Source organism: Coffea eugenioides, chromosome 4 (genome assembly GCF_003713205.1).
Source record: "Coffea eugenioides isolate CCC68of chromosome 4, Ceug_1.0, whole genome shotgun sequence".
Lineage (NCBI taxonomy): Eukaryota > Viridiplantae > Streptophyta > Magnoliopsida > Gentianales > Rubiaceae > Coffea > Coffea eugenioides.
Genome location: NC_040038.1, coordinates 13,276,902 through 13,292,050, shown reverse-complemented (window position 1 = coordinate 13,292,050; position 15,149 = coordinate 13,276,902). Strand labels below are relative to the sequence as shown.

Sequence of the window (15,149 nt, the reverse complement as noted above, 5' to 3'; positions counted from 1 at the left end):
ACCAAATTTTTTCCACCAGACTTGCTTTTCACAGCATTTGAAAGCGTTTTCACAATCGTTTTTGCAAAATTTTTGGAGATTTTCCGGCTCATCGATCACTTGATGAAGATCCAGGAAAATGAAGATGTAGCACCTCTCCGACCCTGTTGGGAACCGCCCCAACTAAGGCTGTGGTGAACAGCATTAGCACGATGAGTTAGGCTGTGAAAATCTTCCTAGTTGTGTTATCGGCCATAATCCCTTTATTGTGAGGATTAGATTGGAGAGACGAAGTTCTTTGCAGTTGATTATGAGCTATAGTTTGGTACCTTGTAGCTAGTTGTATGAATAAAGCTCCACGGATTATGCAGCTATTTATAGTTTGCTACATCTCGAAGTGAAAAAAAAAAATGATGGTGATTCTTTTTAAACTCAAATCTTGGTATAGTAATTTTGCACATGTCATTTGTTTACAAAAGAATAAAATACCATGATAAGACACAAAAGGGGCACGAGGAAATCATTTGCCATATGAAAGTTTCTGCATTCGTGTCAACTTGTGTATGCTTGGACTACATTGGTCTCCTGGCACATAAAGTAGCTACATACGTACCAAAATACTGGTGACTGCTTAATCGACAAGTGTATATAGTAGATAAAATTTTTTGCATCATCATGCACATGTATTTGCCTTAAACATATTATTTTCTGTTAATGTCAAAGGAATAGTAGGTTTCAGATTAATGTATGTAAATAAGTGAATTGTAATCCTTAAGAATCAGTTTAGCTGGTTGTTCGAAACATTAACCAAGTCACTGAGATTTTCTATTTTACCCTCTTAAAATAAAAGGGTAAATTACACTTTACCCCCTATAGTTTAGCATTTTTTCACATAATCTCGTATAATTTAAAAAAACTATACATAATTCCCTTATGATTTGGATTAAAAGTGTCAAAGTGATGGAATTTGTATTTCATAATGGAGTCAACTAAAATGCCAAAAATATCCTTACATCAAGTTGAAAATTATTTATTAATCACAGTGAAATTATGTATATATTTTGAAAGTTATAAAGAGATTATATGATAAAACATTAAATCATAATGAAGTTATGTGGTAAAATACAAAATTATAAGGGGTTAAAATGTCATACATATATCCCCGAGGAAGCCAAGAAAAGATAAAACGAACTCCTGATTCATGTGGAAAACATTAACACCAAAAAGAAACTAAATTCTTGACCTACTAGGTAATTGCATTAAGTATTCAAAAGGCCCTGGTCAAGGATAGGACAGCAATACATCATCATACTATGGTCTTAGTTCAACCTTCCTGGGCAAGTAGTATCATATTAAGGTAAGCATGCTTTGATACATTTTCTTGCTACCTTGAGATGTTGACTAACCACCAATTCCTTTCCCTGGAAATCTTTAGCATTGCAGACATGGTCATAGTAATTAAAATGAGTTGAAGAAGCTTGAACTTTAAGCAAGATCAGTAATTAGTGGTGCCGATTTTGAGTTATTTATTATCCCATATGGCTCATTGTCTACTTGAACAAATATTAAAAGACTACTGATGTTCTGCTAGGTTACATTGATATGAGCATCAGTGGAGGATGAGCGGAAGCAGAATTTTTGAGCCCCAATCTCCACTTCTAGAGACTGACAATGAAGCAGTCCAGGTTAATGTATATTACAAGCGCAGTCCAGGTGGATGGAGATCAGCATCTTTCATGCTGGGTTAGTAAACATATAAAAGTACATACATAGTCCTACTAAGGTATTTTCCAATAATTGCTAAAGTTCTTTAAGCATTGCCTTCTTATTGTCCAATTTTCTAAGAACCAGTAATGATTTAGAAGCAAAACAAAGTTTATGCGGAATTCAACCTCATCATTATGATTTGACTGGGTTGGCTATAATCTATAGCTGGAGGATCTCTGGAGAGGTTTGCCTATTATGGAGTAGAATCTAATCTGATTAGCTGTCTTACCGGACCACTTGGAGAATCCGTGGCAACAGCAGCTGCAAATGTCAATACATGGATTGGTGTAGTTTCACTTGTACCAGTTTTAGGAGCATATTTGGCTGATTCTTTCCTTGGTCGATATCGATCAATTATCATTGCTTCCATTCTCTATATCTTGGTCAGCTCACAATTTTATTTCTATAAATTGTTATTGGCATTTCCTTGTTTGTTAATGTAACTTTTGTGCACTTTTCTAGTCATACAAAAAGATAAAGATATCTACATTTTTGTCACTTGAAGTAAAATTTGACTAGATGGGAGTGGTTGTGAATGCAATGAAGTATATGGGTACTTTAATTCAAGTCAGAGGATCAGAACCTCAAACGGAGAGCCAAATACAAATAAGGGGGTGAAATTGTGAAAATAACAAGTCTCCATCTCTTTGGAATTGTACATACTTCAAGCTCTTATTACTCTCTATGGTGATAGTGCTGAAAATGTAGCAGGGACTTGGTTTTTTGAGGCTGTCTGCATCAATTAGTCCAACTTTTCTCAGCAGCTCAAGCTATCAAGCCATAACCAAGAAATCAGGCTTGGCTACGGGAAACCAAGTTTGTTTTTTGTCTCACTTTACGCGACTGCATTGGCTAAAGGATATAAACCTTGTGTTCAAGCTTTCGGAGCTGATCAATTCAACGGAAAACATCAGGAAAAGAGCAAAGCCAAGAGCTCATTTTTCAATTGGTGGCTCTGTGGCCTATGCATTGGTTCTATAGCAGCACATTTGATCTTGCACTATATTCAAGACAACATTAGTTGGACAATTGGTTTTGGAATTCCATGTCTTGTTATGATTCTTGGGCTAATTCTCTTTTTACTTGGACATAGAACTTACTTTTTTGATGTTAAAAGAGGTGATGAAGAGAGCCCTTATAGGAGGATCAAGTGGGGCATAGCTAAAGAGGGTGATGCTTTGATCAATAGAGCACAGGCATCAAGCAGTCAAGAAGAGTGCCAAGAATATTTGTTGTCGAAAACTTAACAAAGATCTCAAGATTATAGGTAAGGAAATATTACCAGACCAGAGAGAAATTTTTTGACCATACAATAAATAATGGAGTTCTCAAATAAATCTTTCTGAACAATTTATCCAGTTACCAGAGATTCAGAGAAGGTAACTCACCGTTTTACCCTTTAAGAAAGGAAAATGAAATCGGTCCAATTTCTTTTGTGAACAGAAATTTTGCATTTTGTAGCCAACCTTTTCAAGAATCTTCTGTTCTTTCCCTTCATTATTTTACATTCAATTATGTCAAGTAGGCAAAAGTCTAAAAAGCTAATCAAAGTTACTTTTACTTTAATGTTTTGCTTGTCTCCATATTTACTACTTATTTTTCTTCTTTAATGCAGAAAAAAGGCTGTTCATTCAACCTTTTTGGAAGATTGGTGAATAATATTGAAATTTCCAACACATGAGTCTATGCCTTTGACTGACCTACATTGGCGATGAAGATGTCTTTTTTTCATGCAGCTCACTTACAAGTTTTCTACTTCTTTGTTTCAATAGCCTTTTGTAAAACTACCTTATTTTGATGTAAAATTTGGGACGGCTAGACCCCTTATCGAAACATTTGTTTTGTGATGTAGAACTTATATGACATTTGAAGATAATTTATGGTATATTGGCATGCAGCTTCTCATGCAGTTATTGCTTTTATTTGTTAACATGCCAAGATATATTTTTTCTTTTTATTTTATCATGAGTACTGTTGGCAACAAAAAAATTAATTGGAAATTTTCATTGACAAATTAAGTTGTCACAGAAAAAACACCTATCTAACAAAAACAACTTCCTCTATCACAACATAATGTCGTCGCTAGCACCAAATCATATTATCGACAAAAACTGTTGTCGGTAACATGACAACATAAGTGACAACCATCACCAATTTTTAGTGATGACCTGCATTCGGATATTTCTGACAACAGGTTCAAGGCGTTAATAAAACTGGATCCATAACGTCGTCACTAAAAATGATATTTCATTGATGACTTTTAAGGTCGTCATTGCTTACTTTTACCGATGGAGGTATAGTGACGACCTTTTGACGACTTGAAAGTCATCAATAATTATCGTTTGTGACTACTTTTTACCATTCTGTGACAATTCTATATTGTCACTGATGACCTATTTTCTTGTAGTGATATTATGTTTATATATTTTGATCATTTCATCTATTTCAGTTTTTAAACAAGGGTAATCTTGACATTTCTATGGATTCCATTACAATGGATCATTTCTGTCAATTTGACATTTTAATTCACATCATGAGAGAGTTTTATATAACGTTTGAAACTATAGCCTTATTTTAGTTCAAAATTCGCTCTTGTATTGCTAGAATAACTAAAAAGAATAAACAAAATTCATGACCTTAAAGTTTTATAACCTAATAAATTTAATCAACACTATATGATAGGCGTTAGGTTAATAAAGAGGAAGAAATAACTATAAGAGATTGTATATCGTGTTAAATTAGTAACAATTTTCTTTCTAATAGTTGATCCTACATATATATAATGTACTAAACTCAATACAATGAAACTTATTTTGTAAAACTTAATAAAGGTTTCTTATTGGAAGATTGATTCATGTTTCCTCATGTATTAAGTAATGTAGTGGAATTAATTTTCATTCAAATTTTTATATAATGACCACTGCTTTTTGAAGGAACATGGTAACCTGTGTATTGCATGGGATTATAGCCAATTTGGAACAGTAGAGGATCCTTAATGGGGCAATAGGGACCCTCACTGCCCCACAAAATTTAACTAGTAGCCTTACAATTTTCAAAAATTTTTATTGTTGCTCCACTAAATTGATTAGAAGTTAACATACAAATGACTACTTTTTAAGGGACTATTAAAGAATTTAAAACAAAACGCCTTTTACTTCAAAGATTCAATTTTCTTGGAACTTGTAATAGTTTGTTAGTCGTTTTTTAAATAAATTGATTGGGCTTTTTTTTTTTCCAAAAAAGCAAAGAAAATACAATGTTCACTAGTATGTAACTCAATATTGGTTTTGCTGCTTACTTAAAAGTAATCCATATGTGACTTTTTCCAATAAAGCAGATGTGACTGTTACCAATAGGGAAAAAAAAAAGTCTACCAGGAACTGTTAAAGGTTTTTTATGAAATAAATGCAATACTTTTAATGTGTATATTATTGTTATGTCCTACTTTTAGCTAAGACAAAGAAGAAATTATCATTTTGTGTTTTCCCTCAATAAAATGTGTTCCTGATTTTGCCACTGGTTTGAAAATAATAAAAGCTATTGATTAGAAGCTAAGAAATCAAAGAAGGTGAGGAACCAGAAGCAGAAAAGTGACACATAGGATATCCAATGATTAAAGGCTGTGATTTTTTTTTCTTTTGGATCAAGATTAAATGTTGTGATTGATGTCTCTTAAGCATGAAGTGCTATCGTTATTTTTCTGACATAACTGTTAGATTAAGGGTCGTGGCAATGGCTCACTTTGAAACAAATGTACTTTAGGGAAGTTGATTGTGTGAAATTAATATCGTATAATGGATATAAATGGATAGTTTAGTGAAATAATTCATCAGTTAAAAGCGGAAAAGAAGATTTGCCAAACTAAAGCAAGATTAGAAATCTTATGATAAGATTCTTATCAGTTACCTTGACTGAATACATATAATGAAAGGAGAAATTTGGTACCTAATAGCTAAGGTTCAAATGAGTCAAGTTAAATCCAACTACTCACTAGTTTGTTCAATTAAAAACTGAATTAAAACTTGTATCAACCAAGTTTAAATCAAGCTCTAACAGTTCAAATAATTTGATCTACGTGCTCAAATTCAATATGATACTCAGAGTACTCTTTGAGTTTAATAAAGCAAGGTCAAATGTCCATTGTAACTCTTAGTTAAAAATATATTAAAACAATGTATTTACGTTATTTAAACTCAAGTAGACTCGATCACATGCAAACTATTACTTAATTAAGGCTTCATATTGTGTTGAACTTATTTGAGTCGAGTTCAGGTAAGCTAAAATATTATCGAGCCTTGAGTTCAAACTCAACTTTTGATATTATTAGCTTTGATTCAACTCGAATATTGCATTGTCCGATCTCGACTCAACTTGATTGTTCCCCTAGTAATAGCAATTAGATATGTCACTTAATATGAAGTTCACTTGCATTTCTTGGTTTAATGGCACGTTCCACTTCATTGGATTAATGCATTCAAAAAGATACTATATATGCCTTTTCTACAATAAGCTAGATTAAGCACAAAAACAAGAAAATAACACACATTAAACCATCATAGTCCTGTTTCGCAGCTTTACGAATGAGTTCTAGCTAAAGCAGAAGTTTCGACGTTAACAGATATACTCCCAACTTCTCCAGCCTTCTCAAGTACAGAAAGAAACATAATGAAATAGTTTAGTCACCAGAACTATCCAAGTGTACATGTCAACTTAAAATTTACAGCAGTACAAACTTATTGGACGGAGTCCATATGAAATATTGACAAGTTCTAAGAACCTTATATTTACTATACTAAAGATATATAGGTGATTCTCACACCCAATCACACCTTGCATCTACATTGCAGCATTATTCATAAGCCAATGACAGAGACAACAAACCAATAGTAGTACTAGTACAATTGTCACAAGGACAGTTGAAACCACGCATATGTGAATTGAAAAGAAAGACAGCCTGAATCAGCTCTCCAATAGAGCGTTGTGGAGATCATGATATTTGTTGGTGCACAGCATTGGAGTTTTTTTCTGCATTTAGCCCTGAATATTAATGCACTGTATGCATCACAACCAAGTATTTTCCACCAGACTTGCTGTTCAGAGCATTTGAGAGCGGCATCACAATTGTTTTTGCAACGTTGTTGGAGATTTTAAAGACTCATCACTTGATGAAGATCCAGGAAAACCAAGATGTACCAGTACCGCCTCTCCGACCCTGTTGGGAACCGCCCCAACTCAGGCTGCAGTGAACAGCATTAGCATGATGAATGATGCTGTGAAAATCTTCTTAGTCGTGTTATCAGCCATAATCCCTTGATTGTGAGGATTAAGTTGGAGAGACTAAATTCTTTTCAGTTGATTATGAGCTATAGTTTGGTACCTCGTAGCTAGTTGTATGAATAAAGCCCCAGGGATTATGCAGCTATTTATAGTTGCTGCATCTAGAAATGACAAAAAATTTTGATGGTGGCTCTTTTTAAATCAAAAGAATAAAGTACTATGATAACGCACAAAGGGGCACGAGGAAACCTCGTTTGGAAGTTTCTCCATTCGTGTTGTAGTTGTAGTTGGATTATACTTGTGTATGTTTGGACTACACTCATCTCCTGGTACATAAAATAGCTACGAATGTACCAAAAATACTTTTGAAAGTTTTTAATCTACAAGTATATAGAATAGCTATATACTAAAATTTTGGCATCATCATACACGAGTATTTGCCTTTATATATTATATTCTATTGATGTTAAAGAATAGTACCTTTCAAAATACAAGTATTGGTATACGCAAATAAGCGAAACAGTAGATCTTAAGGTCCAGTTTAACTGATAGGGATATTAATCAAGTGACCGTGAGATTCTTAGTTTAACTCTCGAGTCTTCTCATTTCCAAGTGATTGCGAGGCACATTTGCCTAATTTTGTTCTTATACCCCATAATTGATTGAAAGTTGTATGTTATATGTGGGCCTATAAGTAATATGATAATTTTTAATAGAAGAACAAGTTATAGACACAATTTTTAGACATTTAAAGTAAATGGATGACAAAGGACTAAGAATGATCAAGACCAAATTGAATTGGAAAATGCCCGAAACAATTATACTAACTAACAAAAACTCAGATTAGAAAGGCTATGCACATGAAAAAAGTTCAAAAATTTTTTCGTTGAAGTGAAATAACAAAATCATATTAATTATCAAAATAGTTGATTGCTTTTATGTGGTTTATTATTGAGATAACAAAGCTAATCCTTTATGTTAATACACCGGGATACAGACTAGTTAATATATATCAAGGGCAATGTAAAATTTTACTAAATCAACCATCAAGGATTCCTCTATTGTTTAAAGAACAATTTCCAAATCAACTAAAAATTCTTAGGATGATGCAGTTTTTCCTAGATTACACGTTACATAAAAATTGATTAAAAAGTTCTACAACTTTGCATATTGGCTTTTATTAGATTTGAGTTACTTTTTGCAGTATCAGCCCTAATATAATAGGTCCAAGAATTACTACCACAATGGCATGATTCATGTAAATATGGCCCAATTACTCCCTACAAGAAATGGACAGATGAGATTTCATTTTCAAGTGTTTGGACCTTTGATTGAACTTTGCTTATTAATTTCGAAGCACTTAGAAGTTAATTATTTTCCCCTTTTTAGATTAACGCAGAAATCTAATGTGTATTATTTGAAAATATTTTAAATAAATTGTATTATTTTATTATATCAAAAATATAAAAAAAAAATGTATTCACGTACACCAATATTTTAACAAATGCAATACTAATATACTGTCTTAGTACAATAAATAATTTAAACAAATATAACAACCTTACAATAGCACAACCATATCTGCCCATGTCCATTATTGATACGTAGTCGTGTACTAGAACTATAGGGCATTAATTGTGCACGAGTGCTGAAGCCATGCATGCTGTGACATGCAAATACATGTAAAAGGGGAATAGGTTTGTCCAACCATATAAAAAGGAATTTTTCTTGATAAGATTTAACAACTTGATAGTTATGGTAGTGAATAAGGAGAGACATTTTCTTTTTCTTTTTTGGTTCCAAAGATAATATTAAATGCTTTTCTTTTTCTTCTAATTTTATAGGTAAGAGACACAAGAACTAAATAGTTACATATAGCAGCTTATTCAATAAGTTATAAAGATCAGTTATAATAATCCATATGGATTGATCAACCTGTAATCATATAAAAAAATGTAACATGTTTACCATGGAATACTTTTATTAGATAAATGGATTAAGAAAGATATTACAAGTCATGGACAACTTAATTAAGTTTCAAATCTGAGAGCCCAAGTATAAGATTGACAGGACAGACAAATGCAGCAATATATCAAGAAGTATTTTTAAAATCTACCAAATAATCTATATGCACACCCCTTTATTTGGCTAAATTCATAAAGGCATTCCAAAGCAGGGCAAATCAGTGTTAAATCTTATCAAGAAAAACTTCCTGCTCACCATCTTTGGCCCAAAAGTTTGTACCACTATATAAAAATTGGAAGTTCCATCCTTGTGAGCAGCAAAAGGGCTCATCAACATCCCAAACTCCAATAGAATCAAAAGATCAAAAGAGACACGGAAGCTCCTTTAAGATATTAAAAAACTAGCATTGTAAAAAGTTCTAGATAACTAAACAAATCCAGTGCTTTAGCCATGAAAATCTTAGAAGCAGCTCCCTTGCTTAAACAACAAATTACTTGAGTCATCATCTAACAAAGATGTAACTATCCAAGAGAAACACCAGCAGCAAGTGGAGCATTACAAACTATTCTCACACAGAGATGTATCAGAAACAAAAGGAGAAAGAAGAAGCTACACCTCTATGTAAAATATGTTATTGTCGCATGCCCTTAAAAGTATCCTACCTCAACCAGACAAGGGAGAAATCACAGTCTGAAGTAAGCTAAGAGGACGAAGAACCAACCATGGAGCTGATCTTCTGCATAAAAGCTTTGATCTCACTTTCTAACTTTGCTCTCATCTCTGGTGAAAGATTGTTACCTGCCTTCTCCAATGTTGATTTCATCATCTCAAGATTCTTTTTGATAAACAAAAGATCAGGTGGATCACGATTCTGAGGATTTGAACCAGATGGTTTTGCAGGGCTCTTGAGTCCATCCACGGGCAGAAGGGGTGGCACCAAAGGTGTCAATGAAGGGCCTGAAACACCAAGAGAATTCTGCACCTTATTGTGATTGGCACTAATGTCTGGAACTGCAGCAGTAGACTTGTTTCTCCTCCTCCTTTTCCGTGGCGGTTTAGTTTGAGCCGAAGCGGAGTTTGTGTCTGTTGCATTATTTCCAGGTAAGACAGATTCAGCAACATTACCATTCAAATCTGGGAGGTTTGAAGCTTTATCCTTTCTTTTCCTGCGCTCAGGTTTAGCAGCAGCAGACAATAAGGGTGTTGGCTGAAAGCTGTTTAATAGTGATCCAAATTGAATGTTGTTTCCACTAGCTTCTGATTGCCGGGCAATGACTTCTGAAGTAAATGCAGTTTCACCCTGGATATTATTCTGCTGAGGAACAGTGTTCAGGAAATTCGGACCCATTGCTTGCACATCTTTCAACAACTGGACAAATTTAATGTTGTTTCGACTAGGATCAAGCAAGCCTACAGTTCTGGTATAAGCATTCTTTCTAGCTAAATCCTCCGTCTGTCTAATGTTTGGTTCTAGTCCACAATGAAATGCAGTAGTTCCTGGACCCTGGCAATCTTCGGCTGATGAGACTGGGATATTCCCATTCAAGTCTGGTAATCCAGTCGCTTCTTTAATATCAAGTACTCCTGGAACTGTTCCTGCCTCCGGCCGGCTGGGTACTTTTTCACTTTCTGGCATATCAGAACCCACTCCCTGGCATTTAATTACCACTGAACCACTTAATGCATTTATAGCTGAGCCAGACAAGAAAGTGCCTACTGAGGTTCCATCTTCCTTCTTTGTACGTCTCTTCTTAGGCTTGGCACTGGATGAATTGTGTTCCACTGAATCCTTTCCATTTGTTCCTTCTGAGTCATAATTTGAAGATTTAGTCATTCCATCCACCTTAACTACAACTTCATCACCAATATGCTTATTAGCTATCTCAATGTCTAAAAATGAAAATCTCCTGAAATTGCATAAAAACCTGTTGACTGAACCAGAAAGGTGTCTTCTCTTGGGATGCAAACAATCAAGAGCAGTAACAAGGAGTTCAGAGAGTATTTCAGCCGAAGACGCCTTAATATCCTTCGCTTTGCCAAGCATATCAGAGCAATTAGTAGATCTATGTGGCCCAGCTTTCCGCGATTTCTTATCACCATTTGATTGTCCAGAGTTGCAGTTCATTTCCACATTTTCTTCAGAAGTTGGTGCATCTGCATTGCCCTTCTTGGGGTTTATGTAAGGATAGGATAAGTACTTGCTCTTCCTTCTTTCTCTCGCTTCATTGCCTTTTGCAGATCTGCTATCCATCCTCCGATCATTTTCTCCATCTAAAAGATCATCTTCGGTTCCTTCTGCAGAAATGAAGGGGCTCAACTGCTGAGAAAAGACCTCAGCTTCACCAGTGTCATTCTCCTTTCCATCATTATTTAGGTCTTTGTCCTTTTCTCCCAAATTCAGACCATTATGACCACCATCTTTGGCATCAGCTGGCCTGAGTTGATGCATGGGCAATTGACAATGCCCCAAAGAATGATAAAAGGCTGAAAGACAATTTTGGGTGATGGTTAATTTAATTTTACCAGGCACAGGTGCTCCCTGTGCAATATACTTTACCGATTGTAGAAAACTAGCAGGTTGAAAATGAGATCCCAAAAAAGCACTGGTACCCATTCGGTCCATTGATAAGTATCTCTCCACAGTTTGATCAGCAGACTGAGCAGAAATGTTTTGGTTTTCTTTTAAAGAACAAGAACAGGTCATCTCTGCCTTTACACGCCTACCAATCTCAATGACAGCCCTCTCTAGTGCCCCACGAAAGTTTCTAGAGTTGTTTTGGTGAGACATCTCGTCAAAGTACTCAAGAAAATGCTTCAACTGAGATGAGGAGCACCAAATAAAATTAGCATTTCCATAATACTTAACCAGGAAAGATTCTTTTTTGTGGGAATCTGCAGCACCCTTTGATGAGTTTGAGGGATCAGTAATCATTCCAGGCCACCATAACTGTGTCTTGGTTTTAGCCCATACCAAATCACCAACATTAAAGCTGTTATTTCTATTACATGAATCCTCGCCTGCCGTTTCATTCTTTACATGTACATCTTCACTTATTGACCTATTCTTCATCACATCAAGTAAAGAATCACCAGCTTCTGAAACCTGGGCAATTGTCTCTTCGCCAGATGACAATGCTTCATTTCTTTGGCATGAATCTTCAAGATCAGGTCCGCCCTCTCTCAATGCATGCCAGTCACTGCAGTTCCCTTCATCAGCTTGATTAATACCGTCCATCGGACCGAAAACCTCCACAAACAAAGAAAAACCGTCACCAGAAACTTCAATCTTCCTCGGAGAATCTACTGCCTCAGACTGTTCCATTGCATCATTGCCTTTCTCAACTCCCTCCTCAGTCTCCACCTTTTCAACTCCAATCCCCTTATTCCCCTCAAGAATCAAAGCCTGGCCATTGGCACCATTCATCCCATTATTTTGTGGTTTCCCTATGTTTTCTTGTTGGACATCCAACCCCAGAGAGCCTCTTGTGTTCTGATTTTCTTCAGCAACAAGCTCACTCACTAAAGCTTCCCCTCTATTCACCAGACCATCTAATGTACAACCATTATCACCACCGTCAAAGCTTTTATTTATTTCCGTATCACTTACTTCAACGTCTCTACAATTTACATTAATCCCACCACCGTCTTCTCCTGCAACCAAAACTGAAGCGCTAGAATTCTCACCAAAACAAGGCATCTCATAACCTTCTCGAGGCATTTGACCACAAGGTTTCAGACTTTGACTCTCTTTTAACTGCACAAAACCCCCCTCTACAGCTTTTGAGTCCTTTTGAGTTTCCATTTCAAGAATTTCCATTAAAGGTCTCAACTTTTCCCTCATCAATTTATTTCACTGTCATCCAAAACAGAACAAAATCACAAGGATTACAAAACACATTTTTCACAACTTGCTGCTAAAAGAAACTCTCCAAAAATGCAAAAAAGTCAATCTACAGCAAAAATAAGAAAAACCCACAAAAAATCTATCCATAACTAGTTAAAATCACACGCACATTTATCAAGAAGTAACAGAAATGGACATTCAAAAACCTGCTTAAACAAGAAAAAAAATGTGAGGTACCTGGAGGAAGAACTGAAAACGATACTCATTTCAGAAACTAATTCTCAGGTAAAGAGGAGAGATTCCACTGAGTAAAAGATTGATTCTTGAGGCAAAGGAATAGCTCTTTCTTTTGCCGGGGGATGTGGGATTTTTCTGCAAAGAGCGCACCGGAGTTGAGGCAGAAAAGACAGGTCCAGTAAAGAAAGAGAGAGGGGCTCTTTTGCTGCTGTGCTTGTTCATGTGGTTTGGTTAAAGAAACATGTCCTTTGAGCAACGGCATTGTCTTTGCTGTCACGTGTTTGTATTTTACTAGGATTAGCCCTCCACGTCTCCCTTCAACAAAAATTAAAAATAGAAAAAAGAAAAAGTGAAATTTCTTTTTGATAAGAAAAAATGAATTATTACTTCATTTTTTCAAAAAATGAATTACTACTTCATTTGAAAGGCAAAAACTTAAATAGACTTGGGTTATTAGAACCGGTGATTTAAGTTTTATCACATCTTCAATATGTGTCTAATGTTTAAATGGGTAAGATGATTTGACGAATTTTGAATCACTTGAATCTACGGATGAGATTATAAATCAGGTCTATCCAAGTATTTATTTATTTTGAAAATTATTTAATAAAAAATAGTCAAAACATATTTAATAATTAAATGAACAGGGGCATTTAATTTTGGTGGTGACAGTCTGACACATAAAGATGATACCGAGTTTCTGTCACTCAGCCGAGGAGCATTCTATCGGGAGACAGCATCAAAGGGGGTTAAGTAAATAAGGAGCCGCAAGAAATGGAAAAATAAGGCCAAGAACAACCAACTCTTTGATGAAAAAAAAAAAAAAGAGGTCAAGTACAAGCAAAATAAAAGATTTTTTTTGTTGGTTTTCAAAGTATTGTGAGGGTAACGTTTTTAATTTTGATACTGAGTAAGAAAGACGGGAGAGGCCTAGGATAGTTTCTTGTGTGTTTTTCCAATGTTGGTATTTTTAATATGTTTTCTAATATTTCATGACCCATTGTCCACATGGATCACATTAGAATTTGGTTGATAATTATACGATTTTTAAATTAAAAAAGACAATTTAACCAGACAGAAACAAGAAAGGAGAGTGGAGGGAAATGCAAGATGTAGGGAGAAGAAATAGTGTATTATACAATTATTATAGACTTGTACGATTGCTAAAATTAAAAAGATACGAAGCAAGGAAGGAGAGAATAGTAAAGAAAAATACAAAATGTGGAACAGAATTGCACCCTTCAACTATACTTGATTCTTAGTTTGATATTTAATTTTAACATGTGACATTTTAATCCTTAAAAAACAAAATATATCCTACTAAAGTATAAAATTTTGTCACACATTAGAGATTAAAGTACAATAAATATCATACTTTAGGGAACAAAAGTGTAATAAGTGGGACAGATTTTATATTTTAGTGAATAAAATGTCCCACTTTAAAATTTAAAAACTAAAATTGGAATTCGGACAGAGTTGTATTGTACAAAGTAGAATTAACCCAAAGGAGTAAAATATTCTACGCTACAAGCAATGCATGGACTGGTTTTATTCCAAAATCTTTCATTACTCACGTATTTGAATGGGTTAGGGTTTACTATTTCAATTAATTACCATCCTATCAATATCATCCGTTTTTAATCGTTAATTATGATTTTGATAACTTATTTAATCATATATCGTCATTCCTTCCATCATTTAATTGCTCATTCTTAGTTTGGTACCTTTTCATTAGTAGCTCAACTCTTCTTTACAGGTCATTTTGAACTTTGTGGGTTTTGTAAGATGCTCCTCATGCTTTAATTCTTTTATTACCTTTTCTAGTCAACTAATGGAAAAGTTAAGTAAACATCTTGCTTAAGTTTGAATTGTTAATACATTTTAACTTCATGGTTTTAAGTAATTCATCAATAGTTAATCTCCATATAACCCTTTCCTAGTTTTCAAATATGGATGCTAAACTTTTGAAAAGTGGTAAAAAGGCTCTTATTTATTGAATATAATGTTTTGTCTTTTTGTTTATTACTATTCATTTCTACATATGCATCTTAGAGAAACTATTACAATGACAATTTCCAAA

The 15,149-nt window shown here is 34.6% G+C and overlaps 2 protein-coding genes across 2 annotated transcripts; one reads left to right on the top strand and one right to left on the bottom strand.

Moving 5' to 3' along the window:
* Window positions 1–1,598: 1,598 nt before the first annotated feature.
* Window positions 1,599–2,993, top strand: LOC113769082 (protein NRT1/ PTR FAMILY 5.10-like). Its single transcript, XM_027313565.1, has 3 exons — window positions 1,599–1,722; window positions 1,912–2,129; window positions 2,493–2,993. The coding sequence occupies exons 1-3, from the start codon at window positions 1,599–1,601 to the stop codon at window positions 2,991–2,993; spliced, it is 843 nt and encodes a 280-aa protein (XP_027169366.1).
* Window positions 2,994–9,347: 6,354 nt separating this feature from the next.
* Window positions 9,348–13,255, bottom strand: LOC113768699. Its single transcript, XM_027313151.1, has 2 exons — window positions 13,070–13,255; window positions 9,348–12,841 (listed from the first exon to the last, which is right to left on the bottom strand). The coding sequence occupies exon 2, from the start codon at window positions 12,827–12,829 to the stop codon at window positions 9,689–9,691; it is 3,141 nt and encodes a 1,046-aa protein (XP_027168952.1). The 5' UTR covers window positions 12,830–12,841; window positions 13,070–13,255; the 3' UTR covers window positions 9,348–9,688.
* Window positions 13,256–15,149: the final 1,894 nt, after the last annotated feature.